The sequence below is a fragment of the Myxocyprinus asiaticus genome, chromosome 11, assembly GCF_019703515.2.
Source record: "Myxocyprinus asiaticus isolate MX2 ecotype Aquarium Trade chromosome 11, UBuf_Myxa_2, whole genome shotgun sequence".
In the NCBI taxonomy this organism is placed as follows: Eukaryota; Metazoa; Chordata; class Actinopteri; order Cypriniformes; family Catostomidae; genus Myxocyprinus; species Myxocyprinus asiaticus.
This window is the reverse complement of record NC_059354.1, coordinates 23409621-23430772: the sequence shown is the minus strand read 5'-3', so window position 1 is coordinate 23430772 and position 21152 is coordinate 23409621. Positions and strand designations below refer to the sequence as shown.

The 21152-nt window shown below is 38.3% G+C and overlaps 1 protein-coding gene across 1 annotated transcript; it reads right to left on the bottom strand.

Moving 5' to 3' along the window:
* Window positions 1-5891: 5891 nt before the first annotated feature.
* Window positions 5892-20545, bottom strand: LOC127447996 (RNA-binding protein 44-like). Its single transcript, XM_051710280.1, has 18 exons — window positions 20274-20545; window positions 19614-19668; window positions 14619-14725; window positions 14451-14525; window positions 14269-14341; window positions 13965-14095; window positions 12930-13867; window positions 12785-12846; window positions 11974-12156; window positions 11642-11807; window positions 11514-11554; window positions 8239-8314; window positions 8064-8136; window positions 7840-7974; window positions 7571-7641; window positions 7399-7472; window positions 6537-6768; window positions 5892-6300 (listed from the first exon to the last, which is right to left on the bottom strand). Exons 1-18 carry the CDS (start codon window positions 20410-20412, stop codon window positions 6022-6024), a joined length of 2910 nt encoding a protein of 969 aa, XP_051566240.1. The 5' UTR covers window positions 20413-20545; the 3' UTR covers window positions 5892-6021.
* Window positions 20546-21152: the final 607 nt, after the last annotated feature.

The following is a 21152-nucleotide window of genomic DNA, read 5'->3' as shown; positions in this document are numbered from 1 at the left end:
CCTGGGTGAAAAAACGGTTCCTGTGCCTGACGGTTCTGGTGCTCAGAGCTCTGAAGCGTCGGCCAGAAGGCAACAGTTCAAAAAGTTGGTGGGCAGGGTGAGTGGGGTCCAGAGTGATTTTTCCAGCCTTTTTCCTCACTCTGGAAGTGTATAGTTCTTGAAGGGGGGGGGGGCAACCAATAATCCTCTCAGCAGTCCGAACTGTCCTTTGTAGTCTTCTGACGTCTGATCTCGTAGCTGAACCAAACCAGACAGTTATTGAAGTGCAGAGGACAGACTCAGTGACCGCTGAGTAGAACTGTATCAGCAGCGCCTGTGGCATGTTGAACTTCCTCAACTGGCGAAGGAAGTACAACCTCTGCTGGGCCTTTTTCACAATGGAGTCAATATGGGTCTCCCACTTCATGTCCTGTGAGATGGTAGTGCCCAGGAACCTGAATGACTCCACTGCTGCCACAGTTCTGTTTAGAATGGTGAGGGGGGACAGTGTTGGGGGGTTCCTCCTAAAGTCCACAATCATTTCCACCATTTTGAGCGTGTTCAGCTCAAGGTTGTTTTGACTGCACCAGACAGCCAGCTGTTTAACCTCCCTTCTGTATGCAGACTCATCGTCATCTCGGATGAGGCCGATGACAGTAGTGTCATCTGCAAACTTCAGGAGCTTGACAGAGGGATCCTTGACGATGCAGTCGTTGGTGTAGAGGGAGAAGAGTAGTGGGGAGAGCACACATCCCTGGGGGGCCCCAATGCTGATTGTATAGGTGCTGGAAGTGAATTTCCCCTGTCTCACAAGCTGCTGCCTGTCTATCAGAAAGCTGGTAATCCACTGACAGACAGACGTGGGAACAGAGAGTTGGTGTAATTTAGTCCGGAGAATAGCTGGGATGATGGTGTTGAAAGCCGAACTGAAGTCCACAAAAAGGATCCTTGCATATGTCCCTGGTCTGTCCAGATGTTGCAGGATATGATGCAATCCCATGTTGACTGCATCATCCACAGACCTGTTTGCTCGATAAGCAAATTGAAGGGGATCTAGAAAGGGTCCAGTGATGTCCTTCAGGTGGGCCAACACCAGTCTCTCAAATAACTTCATGACCACAGATGTCAGGGCGACAGGTCTGTGGTCATTAAGTCCTGTGATTTTTGGTTTCTTTGGGATGGGGATGATAGTGGAACGTTTGAAGCAACATGGGACTTCACACTGCTCCAGTGATCATTGAAGATCTGTATGAAGATGGGGGCCAGCTGGTTAGCACAGGATCTAAGACATACAGGTGAAACTCCATCTGGGCCCTTTGCTTTCCTTATCCTTTGTTTTCGAAAGCCGCGGCTCACATCATCTTCACAGATCTTAAGTGCAGTTTGAGTAGCAGGAAGGGGGAGGAGGGGGGTTGCAGGAGATGTTGGTGTTTGTGTGAAGTGAAGGTCAGAGTGGGTGTGGGGTGTGAGATTGGGCCTTTCAGATCTACAATAGAACACATGCAGGTCATTAGCCAGTTGTTGGTCCACCACAGGGTTGGGGGTAGGAGTCCTGTAATTCGTAAGTTGTTTCATGCCACTCCACACTGATGCAGGGTCGTTAGCTGTTTTTCAGCTTCTCAGAGTATCTTCTTTTAGCCACTCTGATTCCCTTATTCAGTGTGTCCTTGGCCTGATTATACAAGACTTTATCCCCAAGTCTGTAAGCATCCTCTCTGGCCTGACGAAGCTGCCTGAGTTCCACTGTAAACCATGGTTTGTCGTTGATAAATGTTAAATAAGTCCTAGTAGGAATGCACATATCCTCACAGAAACTGATATATGATGTAACAGTATCTGTGAGCTCATCCAGGTCTGTGGCTGCAGCCTCAAAAACACTCCAATCAGTTCAGTCAAAACAGGCATGCAGTTTCAGCTCTGCTTTGTTGGTCCATCTCTTTACAGTCCTTACTACAGGCTTAGCAGATTTTAATTTCTGTCTGTAGGTTGGAAGAAGATGAACCAGACAGTGATCAGATAGTCCCAAAGCTGCTCTAGGAACAGAGTGATATGCATCCTTTATTGTTGTGTAGCAATGATCCAGTATGTTCCTGTCTCTGGTTGGGCATGTAATGTGCTGTTTGTATTTGGGCAGTTCACGTGTGAGGTTTGCTTTGTTAAAATCCCCAAGAATAATAATAACTGAGTCCGGGTATTGTTGTTCTGTGTCTGTGATTTGATCAGTCAGCTGTTGCAGCGTGGCATTCAAACACGCGTTTGGCGCGATATACACACTCACCAGAATAAACGAGGAAAACTGCCGTGGCGAGTAGAAAGGCTTACAGTTAATAAAGAGTGCTTCCAAATAAGGACAGCTAATCTTCTTTGACGTTGTTACATCTGTACACCAACTTTCATTGATGTAAAAGCATGTTCCACCGCCTCTCGTTTTCCCCGTTAACTCTGCAATGTGATCCGAGCACCTTTAAAGGAATAGTTCACCCAAAAATGAAAATTTGCTGATAATTTACTCACCCTCAGGCCATCCAAGATGTATCTGAGTTCCTTTCTTCATCAAAACAGAATTTAAGACTTTTATGTTTTCATTTCAGGCCTCCTCCTCTAAACAGTGCAAGTGAATGTACTCCATTTTTTGATGGTCCAAAATGCATCTTTAGGGTGCATCAAAATAATCCACACGACTCCTGCCTTCTCCTGCTTGACCTTACCAACGAGCTTACGTCATCCCTCTCATGAGCGTAATGTCACAGAGATGTACAGAAGCGAACATTTGTAGTTAAAAAGTATATAAGTATTGTTTTGTTTCTCAAAATAATCAATTGTTTGTGTTCAGAAGAACTTTATTTGTCAACTGGAGTCGTGTGGATTATTTTGATGCACCCTAAATATGATGAAGAAAGAAACTCAGATACATCTTGGATGGCCTGAGGGTGAGTAAATTATCAGCAAATTTTTATTTTTGGGTGAACTATTCCTTTAAGCAACGATAGTAGCCTTTAAGCTCTACTAAATGGAAACGTCCTCCAGCTGAGTCAGCAGTCATGTGACCCCTCGCTAATTACATGACCACCTGTTCTGCAGTGTGTGTCTCCTTTGGAAGACTGAGTCCTCCGGAGGTCGCATTTGTTGGCCGCATACGTCATCGAGGCTGTCTCGTTTCAGAAAAGCGAGTAGGACACTTGGAATGCAGCCTTCGAATGCGACATTCTTTCATGGGAATTCGGAGGATGCATGAGGTGTATCCTTCGTGGGCACTCACAACCCACAATTCTTTGCTTCAATAGAAATGTCAAAAAAAAAAATAATTAAAAATAAATAAATAAATTTACGCCAATTTGCCCGTAAATATAATGTTCAAACGCAAGTAATGTTAATACCCAAAGTTGAAGTTCCTCAGTAGATGGGTGCAGAGTATATAATATGTATAATTATATTATTATATCATTAAAATAAAGTATTAGACTAAAAGCACACCTGTAAAATCTATTTTCTTTTCTCTTTACATCATTATAACTCTCCTAAAATGTACCTCATACATTCCCTTCCAGAGGGACTTTGTTCCCTCCTCACTCAAAGCGCTCGCGCTTGTTAAAGAGTGGCGTGCTGTCATAGCAACCATGTTACGTTCCGTTTCCGTTTGTCCTACGAAGGCCGTATGGTTTAAAGGAGATTTGTTTAAAGGAGGACACTCGGTATACTGCAGCCTTCAAAGGACGCGTCCTACCTAGCACGCAGCCTTCCAAACGAGACATAGCAATAGAAAGAGCTGTAGGGGAAAGGGAGGTAAAAGTTATTTCTCATAATAAATAGCAACAAAGCGATTTTGCACTATTTATAATAGCACGAATGACATTTACTATTAATAGCGCCACTCTAAGATTAAATCAGGGCCTATATGCACATACCAAAGCGCAATGCTTAAATCCCATGAGATAAATCTGAAGGAAGCTTGAGTAGATGTATTTCGAAGAACTACCGAAGATAGTCTTAAAAGCACCATTTAACCTACATTGAAATTGTCTGTTATTACACATGCGTTTTTGTTTAGAAAAAGGTTTATATTAGAATGTACAGTAATTGTCCAATACCGTTTGTACACCAAATAAAATGTCCAAACACTACACAATTCAGTTTTATTTAAAAATCCATGTTGCTGTTCTGGTTTATTTCATAAATTTTGCAACGTGTATTTACTTTTTTGATTTCATAAAAATAATTTTTAATATAAAATTGTGTAAAATGTATACTAACTAAAAAAAATGATATATGCAAAAGGTTTTAAAACACTAAAAATGTCGAGGACGAGTAGAGAAGCGTTAGATTCTCGCTTTTATAAGTGCAGCACATTGATCAATTAATCTCCAACATACCGATTTATTGATGTGAACTGGGAAGCTGACTGAACTCTGCCATCTTCTTGTTGCAGACTTGTGTTGTAACATCAGGGAAGCTGTTATTGTATGCCAATTTACTGTCACAAATTTGGCATGTTGATTAAAAGTTTAATCCAAATGAAAATAGCGGTAGACTATACAGGTCTGGAAAGCAGATATGTTGAAGGGCTTGTGTGATTATTTCATACATGTGAACAAACGGAGTGGATTTACAGATGCTGACGGACTACAAAAGAGTCAGGTTGATGATCGTTAGGATACAGTCATTTTTTTAATCCTTTTGTAAATTGCATTAGTGCTGTGAGGCTTCTGAAATGTGTAGTTCAGTGGTCGAGGAAATAAACACAGTCTGAAAATATTAACCGGTTTACCCGAAAGGAATGAGTCGACTCCAACGTTTCGAGTCAATTCTTGAGTCCCAACGCCTCGGAATCGATTCCCAGCACTAAAGAGCTGCCGTAAGTAGACAATGATTAGGTAGCTCAAAGAATAAAGTGTCGCTATGGCTTTACCTGAGCGGACATGCTCTCAACGGAATGACATACGATTTTCTGGGTCACAAAAGACCAATGAAACGACATAAAAGGTTTACACATGGGACTCTTAAAACGTGACTTAAAACGATTCTTTATTAAACAATGTGTGACTATCTACTGAGATTGGGCTTCCACTCAAGTCATTCCAGGAAAAGTTTTATTCAAGCAACACAAAAGAACTTGTTTATTATATGTAAACATATATTAAGTTTTCATCATTCTGATAACAGAGTGCTGAAAACCTGAACAGTGTCAAGAACATCTGAAATCAAATTCAACTTTCTTAATAATTTCTCCATTTGCAAGATGCGAGTTCACTCAGAGAAAGAAGTGTCACAAACAATGAATCGGAACCATATGGTTGTACATAACATTAAAGGCAGAAACGAAAGTGCCTGAAATGGAACTGACAACTGAACACCACTCAAATGGTCAGTCTTTAAAAGAACAGTTCACCCAAAAATAAAAATGCACTTATTATCTACTCATCCTCATGCTCTTCTTCATTTCTTCCACCGAACACAAATGAAGACTTTTAGAAGAACTGAGATGCTCTGTTGGTCCATACAGTGTGTGTGAATGGTGACCGAAACTTTGAAGCTCCAAAGGCACATAATGGCTTCATAAAACTAATCCATCCAGTGGTTAAATCCATGTCTTTAGAAGTGATAGGATAGGTGTGGGTGAGAAACAGATAAATATTTAAGTCCTTTTTTATTATAACTGTCCACTGTCACTTTCCTAAGCACTCTTCTCTTCTAAGAGTGGTTTTGTTTTGGTGATTTGCATTCTTTGTGTATATCGCCACCTACTGGGCTGGGAGAAAAATTTAAAGTAAAATTGGACTTAAATATTTATCTTTTTCTCACTCACTGGAGTTGTATGGATTAGTTTTATGAAGCCATTATGTGCCTTTGGAGCTTCAAAGTTTTGGTCACCATTCACATACATTGTATGGACCAATAGAGCATAGATGTTCTTCTAAAAATGTTCATTGTGTTCAGCAGAAGAAATAAAACTCATACACATCTGGGATGGAATGAGGGTGAATAAATGATGAGAAAATTAATTTTTGGTTGAACCATCCCCTTAACTGCTGCTCAAACTCAAATTCAAATACATTTGGGCGTAGATGTCTTTGTGAGAAGCTCTGAGGTCATATCCACTATAGATCTCAATGGGAGGCCACTGAGAAAGCCCTGATGCTTGGCCCGCAGTTCCAGCATGGCATCTATGATCCTCTGGCGGCTTATGTTTGGGTGACGCTCCACCAGGTGGGCCATGATTGTGTCATAGCTTCCCATGGTGGCGTAATGCTGTGGCACACAGGTGCCAGAGGCTGTGGGTGAGTCGCATATATTGGTCAACCTGTCCACACTACAGCGCAGTCCCTAAGTCAAAGCAAAAGAGTGACAGATGTTCAGAACAGAAAACAGGAAAATGTAATGTCTTATTATCAAACAATTTAAATAAGTTGTAACTGTAAAATTAAAGAACAAAAATTTATCAACCTCTAAACTGCATTTGAAATATTGTATAACCTAAAACAAAACTTCCTAAAACTGCTAATTAACCATTTTTGGACATAGCACACCATCCAAAAAGCCTGCTGCCACTTCATACTTACTCTTTGTGATGACTTGTAATGTAAAACACCCTTTGTTTTTGGTCTATCACCAGCAGGTTCTGCTTTATGGGTTTCTGAAGTGTTGTGAGACTGATCACTTAGCTTAGGATCAGCTGAGGCAGGCCCACAGAGTTGCTGTACTTGAACAGTGTGACCTTGGAGGCAGCACCCATTTAGATCCTTCACAGCTGCCTTGGCATCACTTGGGTTCTTGAGATAAACAATAGCTACCCTAAATAAGCATAGATATTATAACAGTTTATTATATGCTATAATTGTTTGAAAATATGAAATGGTATTCTGCATTACTACAAAAAGTTTATCAATATTAGAGCCATGTAAAGAAATAACTAAAACTTAAAACACTGACAGTGCAGCCACACAACTGCTGCTGTCAATTTAATAATGGTGTCCTTTACAACTTGGGTTTGGTGCTGTAAGCATACAACTATATGTATCAGCAAGGTGGGTATAAGCATACTAGTATTGCAAGCAATACACCCATGTTTCAAACTTCAGGAAACTGCCCCATTTAACTTTTTTTTTTTTTTTTTTGCACACAATTATTGTACTTAAAATACAAAGTTTCACCCACTGAGTGCATTCACACAATTGATAACATTTACTAAGATTCTGTTGAGTGCAACAACTGTCATGCTAAGGGGTAAAGGTGTCATGTTGTAAAAAACAATCATTCCATTATAAAATATAAGCTAAGAGAATGTGCTCACAAATTATATTGAATACATGTAGCCCAAAAACAGTGATAGTGTTGATTGCTACATTACAACCTTGAACCACTTACGAGTCTCAGCCTTTGCACCAATTGAGCAAGTAAAAAAAAAGAAACGAGTATAATTACCTGATATTGTTGCTGAAAGTGGAGATGCAAACACTTGTGGCATTATATTTCTCAAACCACAGCAGCACTTCATGCTACAGAAAATAAAACAAATTAGTGGCTGTTGCTGCCCCCTAGAGGCCAATAACTAAACTGGAGGGCTTTCACTTAAATCAACTTTATTGGACCTTACCTCAGTTAAATTACTTGGCAAGCAAGTAACACACAAGAGGGAGCTTTCGTTTGACTCATTCTCATCAGTCCCTGTGAAGTAGTAACAAAGATTAGTCATCTAACCAAAACTATCAGCCAGCTATGATGAGGCCCATTCCCCCAATCATAACCCCAATCGTAACAGTCCAGTTTGCATAAGCACTTGTTTAAATTCAGTACTTAAGAGTGTTGTTGAAAAGGAGAGATTCATTAGATGTCCTTGTCATTCAATATTTCAATAACTGATACCTTTTTGGTTCATTTTGTAGTTCATACTTTCCCTCTCCTCTCTCTGTTTCTTCATCTTTCCATCTTGATTGGGAGACCCAAGTTCCTCCTCTGCGTCAAACCAAGCTTCACTACAATTTAGATCCTTGATGGCAACTACCATAGCAAAAACACAGAACACTGTTGAAAATTCATTTGTCTTTGTTTTTCAATTTTAATCTGATTTGTACCAGGCTACATCTTACTGAGGGCAACTGGCTGCTTGTTCAGGATGACCACAGCTCTGTCTTTCTTGCTGCTATCATCTTGTGGTTCATCCTATTCAGTAGCAAGAGAGGACATATGCACACTGCCGATCTTAATTTAACAGAAAAATATACTGCAGTTACAATTCCTGATCCAATACAAAAATACAACTACCTGAGCGGCTTCAGTGACTGGACTAAGAGGTGCCTTCATCGCTTTACATTCTTCATCCACCACATTTGCAACAGCACTGTATAAAATTACAGAATATTTTGCATTTCTGAACATGTATGAGGCCATATATTTAAGCAATAATGTACAAGAGATTGTTGTTATATATAGCGGAGCCATGAGTACCTAATTGCCTATATAAAGTGATTACTTGATAAAAATATTAAAAGGACACAAATTTTCATAAAAATATTAAAGATAACACATTTCCTTTAAAACCATTTAATAAAAATGATACATTTTATTAAAAGGAACATTCCTGGTTCAATTAAAATTAAGCTCATTTAACTTTTTTTTTTTTTTTGAAGAGCAAATTGTTTTCCTAAAAACTGATGTCCTCATATGGGGACATCGGGACTAAGTTGTGAAATTTTAAATAATACCAAGCTATAGAAAGTCAGATTTTTATCAAATTGTTTATTATGTTTCCAGGAGTGTTGGTTATTCATGTTTTTAAAACGTTACAGACATTACAGCTGATTTTCTGTAAAGCTGCTTTGGAATCACATGTATGTGGGAAAAGCACAAATAAAAAAAAACTATAGAAATAAAAATGATTTGACTTGATGTTAGAAAGTTTTTCAAAATCTCAATGTTCTTTACACAGTTAAATAAACAAGTTATAGCCAGTGCTAAATCATTTTACCAATCAGAAATTAGCATAATTAATTCTGATTCAAAGTAATGGCCAGCATCGTCCAATCACTGCCAACCATTTTAAAATCAAATTATACATAAATTCTGAATCTACGCATGTGCTGATTACCATTGTCCCATGTCTGCCAAACACGTTGTGTGGTCCAAACATCATCTGCAGCCTGAAACTGAAGTTCTGACTGCAAGTTTGGAGTGTATGCATTTAACTGCATTGGAAAGTTATAAGATGCTCCCTTTTTCCACATTTTGAATGCACCCATTGATTCTCAATGTGATAATGCAGTGAATTTAGGATTTCTAAGGGAAATACGAGGGAATTAAATTTAAGACTTTAAGGCCAAGTAAAAGAAAAATTTAAGACCACTTTAGCAACAAAAAAAAACAAAAAAACACATTAAATAATTCATTAGCTGGTAAATACAAAACCACTGAGACTACTTGGATGTCTCTGGACATGTTTTTTATATTTTATTGTGCATTTATGTTTTTTGTTTTTTTTTAAACAAGTTAATACAACATTAAAACTCTAAATTAATTTAATAAGAATGCATGTAGTGTAAAGTACGTAGCCTATATTGTGACCCTTCTCTTTATTCACTTGCTTTCCAGCAAGACATGACACAATAGACCAATGCTTTGGCAATGTCACCGCTTTTGTCATACACAGAAGTGGTGGCAAAAATCATGCGTAAAAAATAAACTTTCATCGGATTACGTGGTTGAAAAATGATTCTGAGTGCTCTAGTTGACTGCTGTGGCTTCAAGCCATCAACAGAGCTGACTGGACTGAGATAATTTCAACTCACAACTTTGCAGCAAAAATTTATAGCGAACATGATTACATGTTTGTTATGAACTCATTTTATTATGTTAATTGTATCGCTAAGGATATGTTTGTATTTATGATGGTTTTGTGTCATACTTTCGTTTAATCATCTAATCTGTCAAATCTAACACAACAGTCAGCAGGGTTTTCTGCCACCACTTAACATTTTTGTAAACAAAAGGACTGGTCTACAGACCTTATTCACAGTAGCGCCATGTTTGATATATAATGGGAATGGAAATGAAGCTGTGAGGGATAGACTTACCATTTCTTCAATGGCATGCACGGTATAAATCTGTAAAAAGCTCCAATATCCCATCTGATTTTCCACAACTTATGTTGTCTGGAGTTTTTTGTCTAAGTGTTCTTGAAAAGAGATTTTTCCAATGTTTGTCTGCGGAATGATCCAAAAACACTTTAAACTGCAGTACAGCCCATTGACGAGACTGTACGTCTATCCCTCACAGCCTCATTGTCATTCTCGTCAAAAATGTAATATGGCACTGCTGTGAATAAGGTCTAGCATGTGCTGAATAACATTTATAAATTTTTTCTTGGCAGATACCTTTACCAAATACTTTAACAAGTAGTTAACGGGCAGTTAATTTAAAAATGAAATTTCTGTCATCACTTGTCACCCTTGAGTCTGTCTGAATTTTTCTCTGCCATGGAACAAAAAAGGAGATGTTAAGCAAAACGTTTAGTCTCAGTCACCATTCACTGTCACTGCATCTTGTTTTTCATTCAATGTAAGTGAATGGTGACTGAAACTCCCTAATATCTCCTTTTGATATCCACTGAAATAAGAAAGTCATACATGTTTGCAACAGCATGAATATAAGTGATGACAATTTTAATTTTTGTGTGAAATATCACAAGTAAAAGTCAAAACTCGTAAGTTACCTTAAAAATGTCTGTTTAAAGTTGACAGTATGTATTGAAAATATTAACAGATTAAATGATTGTGCTGCATAATTAGCTATGATGTATGTTAATGGTTATGTTTAAGATGGTTGTTGTCGTGCCAAGTCAAGCCATGTTAGCTTAGTCAAGTCGTTTATGTTTGTTCTCACATTTGGATTCATGTTTTGGAATACACCTTGTAAATAAACTGCACTTAGGTTTGTCGCACTTCATCGTCTCTTCGTCTACCTGTTGCCAGCCAACGTTACAGAATACTCGATCCACCGTGATGAACCCAGCAGTTCAGTTACTTCTCCTACACCAAGAAAACGTTTCCATTGAGGAATATGTGGAGAACGTTTGTGCTCTGGCCTGCAGGGTCGATTTTAATGAGATTGCCCTCAAGGACTGTTTTCGCTTTGGACTGAATGAGCCAATCTCTACCCACAGCCTGGCTCAGTATATCGACCTTGCCCTACTAATATGTGGTTCATCGTTCACTGTGGGGGAGGTGGACGCCAGAGTCCCACGTCATGGTTGCAGAATTAGCGCCACCTTCAGCCCAGGATCCCGATCCCGCTCCATGCCATGTCACAGCCACGCCTGAGCCTGCTCCATGCCATGTCACAGCCACGCCTGAGCCTGCTCCATGCCATGTCACAGCCACGCCTGAGCCTGCTCCATGCCATGTCACAGCCACGCCTCAGTGTGCTCCACGCTATGTCACAGCCAAGCTGTGTATTGACCAATCAGCATCCAGGAACAGAACCATCCATTTTATGAAAACACTTATTTCAGTAACGTTTATTTGAAAGATTTCATGACCACCTACCTTTCTTCGGAGCCAAATAAGCCTATATGGGCCTTAAGCACCTAAAACGAGACATTAATAATTAACACTAATACTTGCAGATTTAATTCCCAGATCTTTTGAGATGAATATTTTAAGAACTGTCATACCGATGCTGGGCTGTAGCATGTCCCTGTGATTATCTTTTCTGAGTCTACTGACAGGGGCTTAAGGTGATCCAGAGGAATACCTGCCAGAATCTGTCTCCTCATCTCATGATAATCTTTCTCTAGTGTATTCAAAATTTCTGTCATGATGTCAGGCAGTGCCTCAGTCCTAAGGAACATAATTTTATTTATTTATTTTTTACAATGAAATTAAATCAAGACAGGATGCTTTATATAACCATTAGACTCAACGGTCGTAATACAAATTTAACAGCATTAGAAAAGTTTACTATTAAACATTGAGGATTTTTGCTCCTTCCTAATCCCTCTCTTACCCCTGATGAGGATTTTCACCCAGCGGGGAGGTGAAGTAACATCTCCAGCAGTGTTGTTGGCACATGAGGAACTGAAGGGCCAAAAGACACAGCTCTGCCCGTCTCGCCTGCAAGCTACAGTCAAACCAACAAACTCTGCGGCATGGGTCAACGCCACCCTTTTCAGCAAAGTCAGAACAGGGCCTGAGAAGTTTACAGGGGTTTAATGATAGTGCCATATTAATCTACTATATACAGTGTAATGCTGAATATGTATAATAATGCTATGTCAAATGTCATGTCTGATTTGATTTCATCAGTACATTTCAGGAGGGTTTTAAGTAAGGACATTATATCATGAACCGAACCATGAGATGAGTGAACCTTTACACCCCTATTTTACAGCATTTATTAATCTTAATGTTAATTTCAACATATAATTAATACATTTTTTAAATCAAAAAGTTCAATTGTTAACATTAGTTAACGCACAATGAACTAACATCAACTAACAATGAACAATTGTATTTTTATTAACTAACATTAACAAAGATTAATAAATGCTGAAAAAATATTTTGTTAATTGTTTATGATACAGAATGCATTAACTTATGTTAACGAATAGAACCTTATCATACAGATTTACCCATTTTTGTATATTAAAAAGGTCAAAGTTACCATTTTTTTCCCAGTATACATGTATATTGCACAGTATTCAGTAAATGCATGCTTGTATTCCATTCAGAACATAGCCTAATCTAGCCACTTATTGTATTTCTATGAAGGAATGACTTTGGTAGACAGGAGTCTGTAAATATATTAAGCACATTACCTTGCCTTTCTATCCTTCAGCTGTTTCAGTTCCTTCTCCATCTCCTTTAGTTGTATGAATTCCTACAAGTCGCATTTTACCACCACATTACACAAAGCTCATTTGAAAAGACCCAAGCATTCCCTTTATAAGTTGAAAATGATACCTCTGTCAGAATATCCAAGTCAGACATGTAGACCTCAGTAATGGTACTTTTTTCAGATATGGACATTTGCATGGTCTGTGTGGCTTTCTCATAGCTGACAGTAAGCGGCTCTGTGTCAGTGGCAACGTCTCTGCAGGCTTTCACTTGGGAGAGCTGACAAAATTCTGTTGCACATGTAGATGTAAAACAGGCCCTGAAATCACCACACGCATCCACTGTTTGGTTAGAAAAGGCAGGAGCACAAGAAGCACCGCACTGTACACTTGAAGTGGATTTGAGTGCAGACCCCACATTGATCTCTCTGTGATTTTCTTCAATCTGTTGTCCATTTCTTGATACATTCTTATTTTTTAGGCCCTCATAATGGTCTCCTGAATCATCAGCCAGCTCGAAAGAGTTGCAGAGACTAGAGAAATCATCAGTGGAGTTTGCAGCACTGGCCATGGTCATTTCTGAGGGTTCTGTACTGCCGTTGGTGGCCATTATTGAGTCATTGTAGCCTGCCTCCATGTTCTGGCTGTTTTCACTCCATTCATTGTGGTCTAATCCAAAGCTACTGAAACTGTAGTATTCTGGCTGTGTTTCCTGATCTGCATTACATTCCAATTCCACATGTGATTGGTGACTTTGGGTATAGTCTTTCTTCTGAGCCCGACTCTGCATTTCCAGCTCCATATCAAGGGAGAAGCTTGCCTGGGCTGTTGAGTCCTTAAAGCATTTAGTGTCCTTCCTTTTCTCTACTTCCTCCCACAGCTGAGACAGGCACTGAGCCTGGGAATTGCACACTGAATTATGGGGAGGAGGAGGACCATGATAAGACCTCTGGGAGCTTCTAGTTGAGGTATTCTGAAGATCCGTCTCTGAAACACCACTTTTGGCAGCGATTACATTCAGCTCTTCTCTAACTCTGTTTGAGAGCAGCTCAAGTTGTCTCTCATCTTCAACAATTAAAAAAAAAAAAGAAAAAAAGTGTACTAGTTGCTGGTGATTTTTCATAAGTATACAGTATGTCATGACTTGAACATCACCTCTCACCTGACTCATAGAATTTTTCCTCTGAAACCTGTATATGTATACCACAACGGCTACACTTCTTGATACCAAATGGACAACTGGTTCCACAGTTTTGACACCGAGACGCACCATAAAACTTTGGGTACCTTGATCTGTAACAGAACCACATAACATCTTATGGAGTGAGTTTATCATTAATGAGGCCATCAAATATTTCTTTATAAGGAGCACTATTATAAACAGTTTGTTAACAGTATGATGAATACAGCCCCAGAAAGACTGCATTCTTGAAACCTTAAATAGAAACTTAAAATTAAGGTCCTACTTGTTGAGGTTTGATGACATTTCAGTTGATGTAGAAGTTGTTTTAGGGGCTATGTGGTTTCCTCTGATTTGATCTAAATTGAAAAAATTTATAGATACAAAGTATATATATATAATGTTTGGTCTGACAGCAGAAACATCTGTAATATTTTAATACTTGAATATTTTACCAACTGAACTAACATTTTATGCAAACACACTTTCTGGCTATTTCGAGTGCAGGGTGTCTTTTTAAAAACTGCAAAAACCCTCCCTCTCCTGTAAATGAGAAAGCAAAACTGTTACTTCAAGACAAAAAATGTTTTACTTCTTACCCATATATTTTCAATTATTAATGGCTAAATTATTTACGTTGTATTAATGCCCTGTCCTCCACTGGTAAGGCAAGGTACCATCCAAGCAGCTTTGGATCGGTGAGCTCCAGGCAATGATTGACCCAGAGAAGCTCAAACAATGACCTATAATATAAGCAGGTACACTGTTAGTTCAAATTACATTGAAGTGCTTTTTCACCATTGGACCAAACGGTTCTGAGCGTTGTGAGGACTGTTTCCAGTAGCATTTCCATTTAAGCATGGTTCTGTGAGGTTTGATTACAAAATGTTCCTGGCCTGGAATTCTCAGCATGGTTAGCATGTGTTCAAGACAACTGGTCACTTGGCCAGCCAATCTATTCTAATCCTGATTTCACAGCACCACAGTGGATAAATGAAACTGTAACAGTACCAACAAGCCCAGATCGAAACAGAACGGCACAGTTCTGCAACAAGAAACATTTGGCCTGATGTAGGGGTGGGTGATATGACAAATCTTATATCATAAGAGTAATTTTATCTCACGATAATGATATATATCATGATATTGTACATTTTTGTTGGAAAATCAATACAAATTGTTTAATATACTGAATTTAAAAAAAATATTGTAATGGCTACAGTGCTGTGAAAAAGTATTTGGCTCCTTCCTGATTTGTTCTATTTTTGTGCATTTTTCATACTAAATTGTTTTAGATATTCAAACGAGATATAACATAAAACAAAGGCAACCTGAGTAAACACAAAACACAGTTTTCAAATATATATAACTAACTGCCCACTACAACTTCATAGCTGGATGTGCCACCTGTAGCAGCAACAACTGCAACCAAACACTCCCGATAACTGGAGATCGGCCTTTCACAACGCTGTGGTGGAATTTTGGCCAATTCTTCCTTGCAGAAATGCTTTAGTTCAGCCATATTGGAGGGTTTGAGCATGAACTGCCTGTTTAAGGTCCTCCCACAGCATCTCAATCAGGTTCAAGTAAGGACTTTGACTAGGCCACTCCAAAACTTTAATTTAGCTTCTTTTGAGCCATTCAGAGGTGGACTTACTCCTATGCTTTGGATCATTGTCTTGCTGCATAATCCAGCTGCGCTTGAGCTTCAACTCACGGACTGATGACTTTCTGGTAGAGAGCAGAATTCATGTTCCCCCCAATTATTACAAGTTTCCCTGGCCCTGAAGCAGCAAAGCATCTCCACACCATCACACTACCACCACCATGCTTGACCGTAGGTATAATGTTCTTTTTGTGGAATTCTGTGTTTGATTTACACCAGATGTAACGGGACCCGTCTTCCAAAAAGTTCCACTTTTGACTCATCAGTCCACAGAACATTCACCCAAAAGCTCTGAGGATCATCAAGGTGTGTTTTGGAAAAATTAATATGAGCCTTATTGTTCTGGGTTAGCAGTGGTTTTTGCCTCGCCACTCTTTCATGGATGGCATTTTTGGCCAGTGTTTTTATGATAGTGGAGACATGAACAGGGACCTTTATTGATGTGAGAGGCCTGCAGTTCCTTGGATGTTGTCCTTGGCTTTTTTGTGACTTCCTAGAGGAGTTGTCGCTGTTCTTGGAGGAATTTTGAAAGGTCGGCCACTTCTCGGAAGGTTCACTACTGTGCCAAGTTTTCTCCATTTGGAGATAATGGCTCTCACTGTGGTTCTTTGGAGTCCCAGAGCCTTTGAAATAACTTTGCAACCCTTCCCAGACTGCTGTATTTCAATCACCTTGTTCCTCATAATTTCTGGAATTTCTTTCGAACTTGGCATAGTGTGCTACTGAGTGAGACCTTTTATCCAACTTCATGCAGCTGAAAAAGTTATATTTAGGTGTTGATTTGATTGAACTGGGCTGTAATCAGGCCTGGGTGTGTTTAGTCCAGCTGAACCCCATTATGAATGCAGTTTCATAGATTAAGTAACTAAGGGGGCAAATAATTTTTCACACAGGCCCAGTTGGTATTGGGGAAAAAAAAAAAATACTTTTTTGCTTCAATAAATAACATTATCATTTAAAAAATGTATTATGTGTTTACTCAGATTGTCTTTGTTTTATGTTAAATTTTGTTTGAATTTTTGAAATAATTTAGTACGAGATATACACAAAAACAGAAGAAATCAGGATGGGGACAAATACTTTTTCATAGCACTGTATGTTTGGATAATCCTGTCAGTGAATTAAACACTTCCATATACTTCCTCTAATATAATTTTCTCTTTATTGGGAACTTGGCAATAATCAAAGTAAAAAAACAAAAAACAAAAACACAACTTGGTTTAAATCATATCATAATGCTAAATTTCACATTATGAAATTTCACATTTAGCCCAATATGCTATTGACAACACAACTCTTGCAGAAAATGTCCAAAATTATGCAAACACTTAAATAAATAAACAAATAAATATTAAATATAAACACTTCTTGGGGAAAAAAAAATAAAAATAAAAAAATAAAAATAAATTCCGGAGCGTATCTTTTGGCTTTCATAATATTCTTTTGTGCGTTTCATTCTGAGGTAAAACAAATTGCTTGTATTACGAGTGATTATTGTCGTATGACAGTTTGCATTTTTCTGCTCTGTGCCGGCTTTTGTGAACCAACACCACAGATGTCGTACCAGTTTTTTTTTATTTTTTATCCCAATTTGGAATGCCCAATTCCCCTCAATCACTTCAATCCGGGTGGTGGAGGACAAGTTCCAGTTGCCTCCGCTTCTGAGACCATCAATCCATGCATCTCATCACGTGGCTCGCTGTGCATGACACCGCGGAGACTCCCAGCATGTGGAGACTCATGCTATTCTCCGCAATCCACGCACAACTTGCCACGTGCCCCATTGAGAGCGAGAACCCCTAATCGCGGCCACGAGGAGGTCACTCCATGCGACTCTACCCTCCCTAGCAACCGTACCAATTTGGTTGCTTGGGAGACCTGGCTGGAGTCACTCAGCATGCCCTGGATTCAAACTCACGACTCCAGGGGTGGTAGTCAGCGTCAATACTCGACATTGGCCCCCAATGTCGCACCTGTTTTAATAACAAGCTCGTCTTCATTTTCTTGACTTGTTTGGGTGCCGTCCCATTCTGTGGAGGTGTTTTTCTCAGGGTTTTTCCTGGGTCAAAAATGATCGAGTGGCACGAGTAATCCCGCTCTTCGTTCTCCTGTAAATATCAAGAATCCTGCTGGACTCACACGCACTTGCGTTCTCCAGAGAAAGCGCACGCGACACTCACATAAAACACAGATGTGCGTGGCAGATGACAAGCCTATTAAGCACTAATGAAGTGCCAAACGCAAGACGAATGTTAATTCATTTGCTTGGACAGCTGCCTAAAACTTTTGAATGCCATAAAAATCATAATTGCCAATTATTTCCCTTAATATTGTAATCACCATTATTAATGTTGATTAAAAGATTAAATAACGTGACATAAATTAGGCAAACACCCAGTGCTTCAGTTTGGGTGTCCATTCATCCCTTTAGATCTTCAATGGTGACCTTGTTCATGTAAGATCACCGTTAGATCATATTTGGCTTCATATTTGTCACAGTGATCGCAAATGGCAAACGGCTGTTATTTAATTTCCAGAGTTTGTGTGATTGTAACAGAAAACATTGACGCAACCTGAGCAGACTTAAACTGAATGCTTTAATAGTCAGTTTTCACTATTACATAATCGTGGCAGCCATAATCATAATTGCAATTAGTTTTTCAATTAATTAATATATTGCAAAATCTCTATCGATTGACACTTTAAATCATCACCACGATATATATCGTCATATCACCCAGCTGTAACCCCATGGTGGAAAAGTGGCTACTGATTCAAAGCTTAATATTAGATTTAATTAAATGAATCAATTAATATACAAAATCCAGGTACAATGATTTAATGGCATAGTTTGCCCAAAAATGAAAATTGTCGTAATTTACTCACCCTCATGTTGTTCCAAAACACATTTGACTTTCTTTCATGGAGCGCAAAATGAGGTGTATTACAAATTTACCTACATCGTTCGATAGAGACATTTTCCAAGAACATGTCATGCAGATTTTTGTTTTTGTTTAGTCTACAAAAGTAATCAAATCTACTCAAATACTCTTAAGTACCCATTCATTCTATTGTTTGAATTGCTGTTTCACCCATGTGCCATCTGCAGCCGAAAGCCATTCACACATCTGCCCAAAGTAAAATATGCCTAACATCATTTTTTGTCTGTATTCCACCCATTAACTCTCTTTTATACATCCATCTTTGCAGTAGTATCAGTGTAATCATAAATTACAATAGGAGTGTAATTGGCACATTTTATGGCTGCATATGAATTATAGCTTTTAGTGCCATGATTACAAAAGGCAAATATTACAAATTACACATTATCTACTGCAAAACTTTTAAATTATTGAGTGGTTAAAACAGCTTCTATTACTGATCTCATGTCAATTATATACATAGAATGAGGCATGATGAGGCAAGTCAATGATAACACATTTTAATGTCGCAATAGTTGATGTTTTACATGTAATCTTGAATGTTGTCGTATTTAAATGTACCTCTAAACACCTTCCCCAGCAGCGTGGCAGGTGTCTGAATGTTCGCAAACAGTATGTTGTTGCTCAGCTGTTTAGAACTCATTTTTGGCTCGGAGTGATAAATGAAGAAGCACATTTCACTGCGAGTGTGTCATACAATGACAGTGAAAGAAGAGACAATGGAAGTAAATGGTGACGGAGGCTAGCATTCTGTCAACCATCTCTGTTTGTGCTCCACATAATAAAGTAATTTGGGTTTTGGAGCAACATGAGGGTGAGTAAATAATGACAGCCTTTTCATTTTTGTGTGAACTATACCATTAAGCAAGTGACAATCAAAATATGTATCTTAATGCTTATATCAGTTCAGTTTCTTAAAACCATACATCACTATGTATCAGTTAAATGTAACTGTAAATACAACAATAATATAAAGTTATATAACACAGTTTTGTGACAAGGCAATCACAAAACCATGTTTACCTGTTCAACATAAACTTCCTTCCATCCTCAGCATTCGGTGGATTGTTACGAAAGCCTTGAGAGATTTGCAAGAAATCCAGCCACAGAGTCAAAGGACCACAAACACAGAAACTGGCTAATTTGGCAAAATATAGCTTTGCTACCCCAACCACATATGTGCTATAATGTTCATGTAATGGGGCTTAATGACATTTGCATTTCTTACAGCTCTGATTAGAAGTATGTTATTTTTATCTGTATAATGTCTGCAAGATGTGTTTCTGTAAGGATGCTCTCACCATGCCCTTAGACCACTTTTATGCATGTTATTATGCAACAAGGGTTTTTCATTGTAAAATTGATTCTAGACAGGGTCAAATAAAAAATAAAAAAAATTATCAAAATAATAAATACATTTCAAATATATATATATATATATATATATATATATATATATATATATATATATATATATATATATATAAAGGTTTTCGGACATTTCTTCGTGAGATTAACACTTTTTTCCTCTCATTCGAGTATTTTAAATTAACCAACACTAATTAAAGCTCTAAGACAAAAGTTGTCCGTTGTCAACTTGGTGAGCACACGATTTAATTTCAACAGGAGAAACGCTGAAAAAAAAGGCTATGATTTACCATTTGGTTTGAATGTGTAACTTACCGACCGTCTGATTCACTGCAAGAAACGAGCGTTGGTCAAATGGAATTATGTGCCACATCGTTCTGGCAGAACTATCTTCACACGTGTTTGAATGCGACTCAAAATCAAACGGAACCACAACAGGTGGAGGAAACCACATGTTCTGAAAGACACACAATCACGCTTGAATGGACCTCGATAGCAACTTTAAAGTATCCTATTCTAGAAGAAGTGGGTTAGGCTATATTTGTGTGGCTTTTATTGATGATAGACTTAGCGAATCTCCAACTCTGTCCATGCGATCCTCCCCTCTTTAAGCGAGGCTGCAGCTGCGCGAGACTTTTGAACAGCATCAGGCGCCAGATAACCGCCTGGTGAAAAATGTCTGATAGATTGACACGTAAAAAACGGAACGATAAGGGAAAGGAACAATAACAATCAGTAATATATTAAATTATCTGATGATGTTTTATAAATTAACACGTATATTCGGAACGAAAGAAAAAAGATAATAATATTATTAATTATACATTAAAAATAATACATTAAAAACAATTATTTTTTAAATGTTTTACTATAATTTACAATAACTATAATAATAAATGACAATTATTATTAAGTAAATGATTTTGAATAGCCCATTTGAACGTTCACTACTTCACTGAGCTGTCAGCGGTTGGTTAAAATCAGTTTGGAAAGTAGCTGTCTGATAAGAGTACCCATAGATATAAAAACAATACTTTAGTACAAATCTTAAAGTGAAATCTCCTGAGTTCTCCAGTGGCCGTTACGAAATGCAGTCCGTTTTAACTGGGCTGTAAGGAAAATATGAATCCAATTTATTAACGGCTAGACTTATACTGGCCAACTATCAGTAACTACCATTTCTTTTAGGTAGAG

Bases quoted from the DNA above. Each gene is read 5' to 3' on its own strand.
- LOC127447996 (XM_051710280.1), bottom strand. From the start codon at position 20,412: ATGTGGTTTCCTCCACCTGTTGTGGTTCCGTTTGATTTTGAGTCGCAT. The intron at 12,847-12,929 runs GTATCATTTTCA...TGCGACTTGTAG, and splicing joins ACTTGGATATTCTGACAGAG to GAATTCATACAACTAAAGGA. The intron at 7,642-7,839 runs GTATCAGTTATT...ACTACTTCACAG, and splicing joins CTACAAAATGAACCAAAAAG to GGACTGATGAGAATGAGTCA.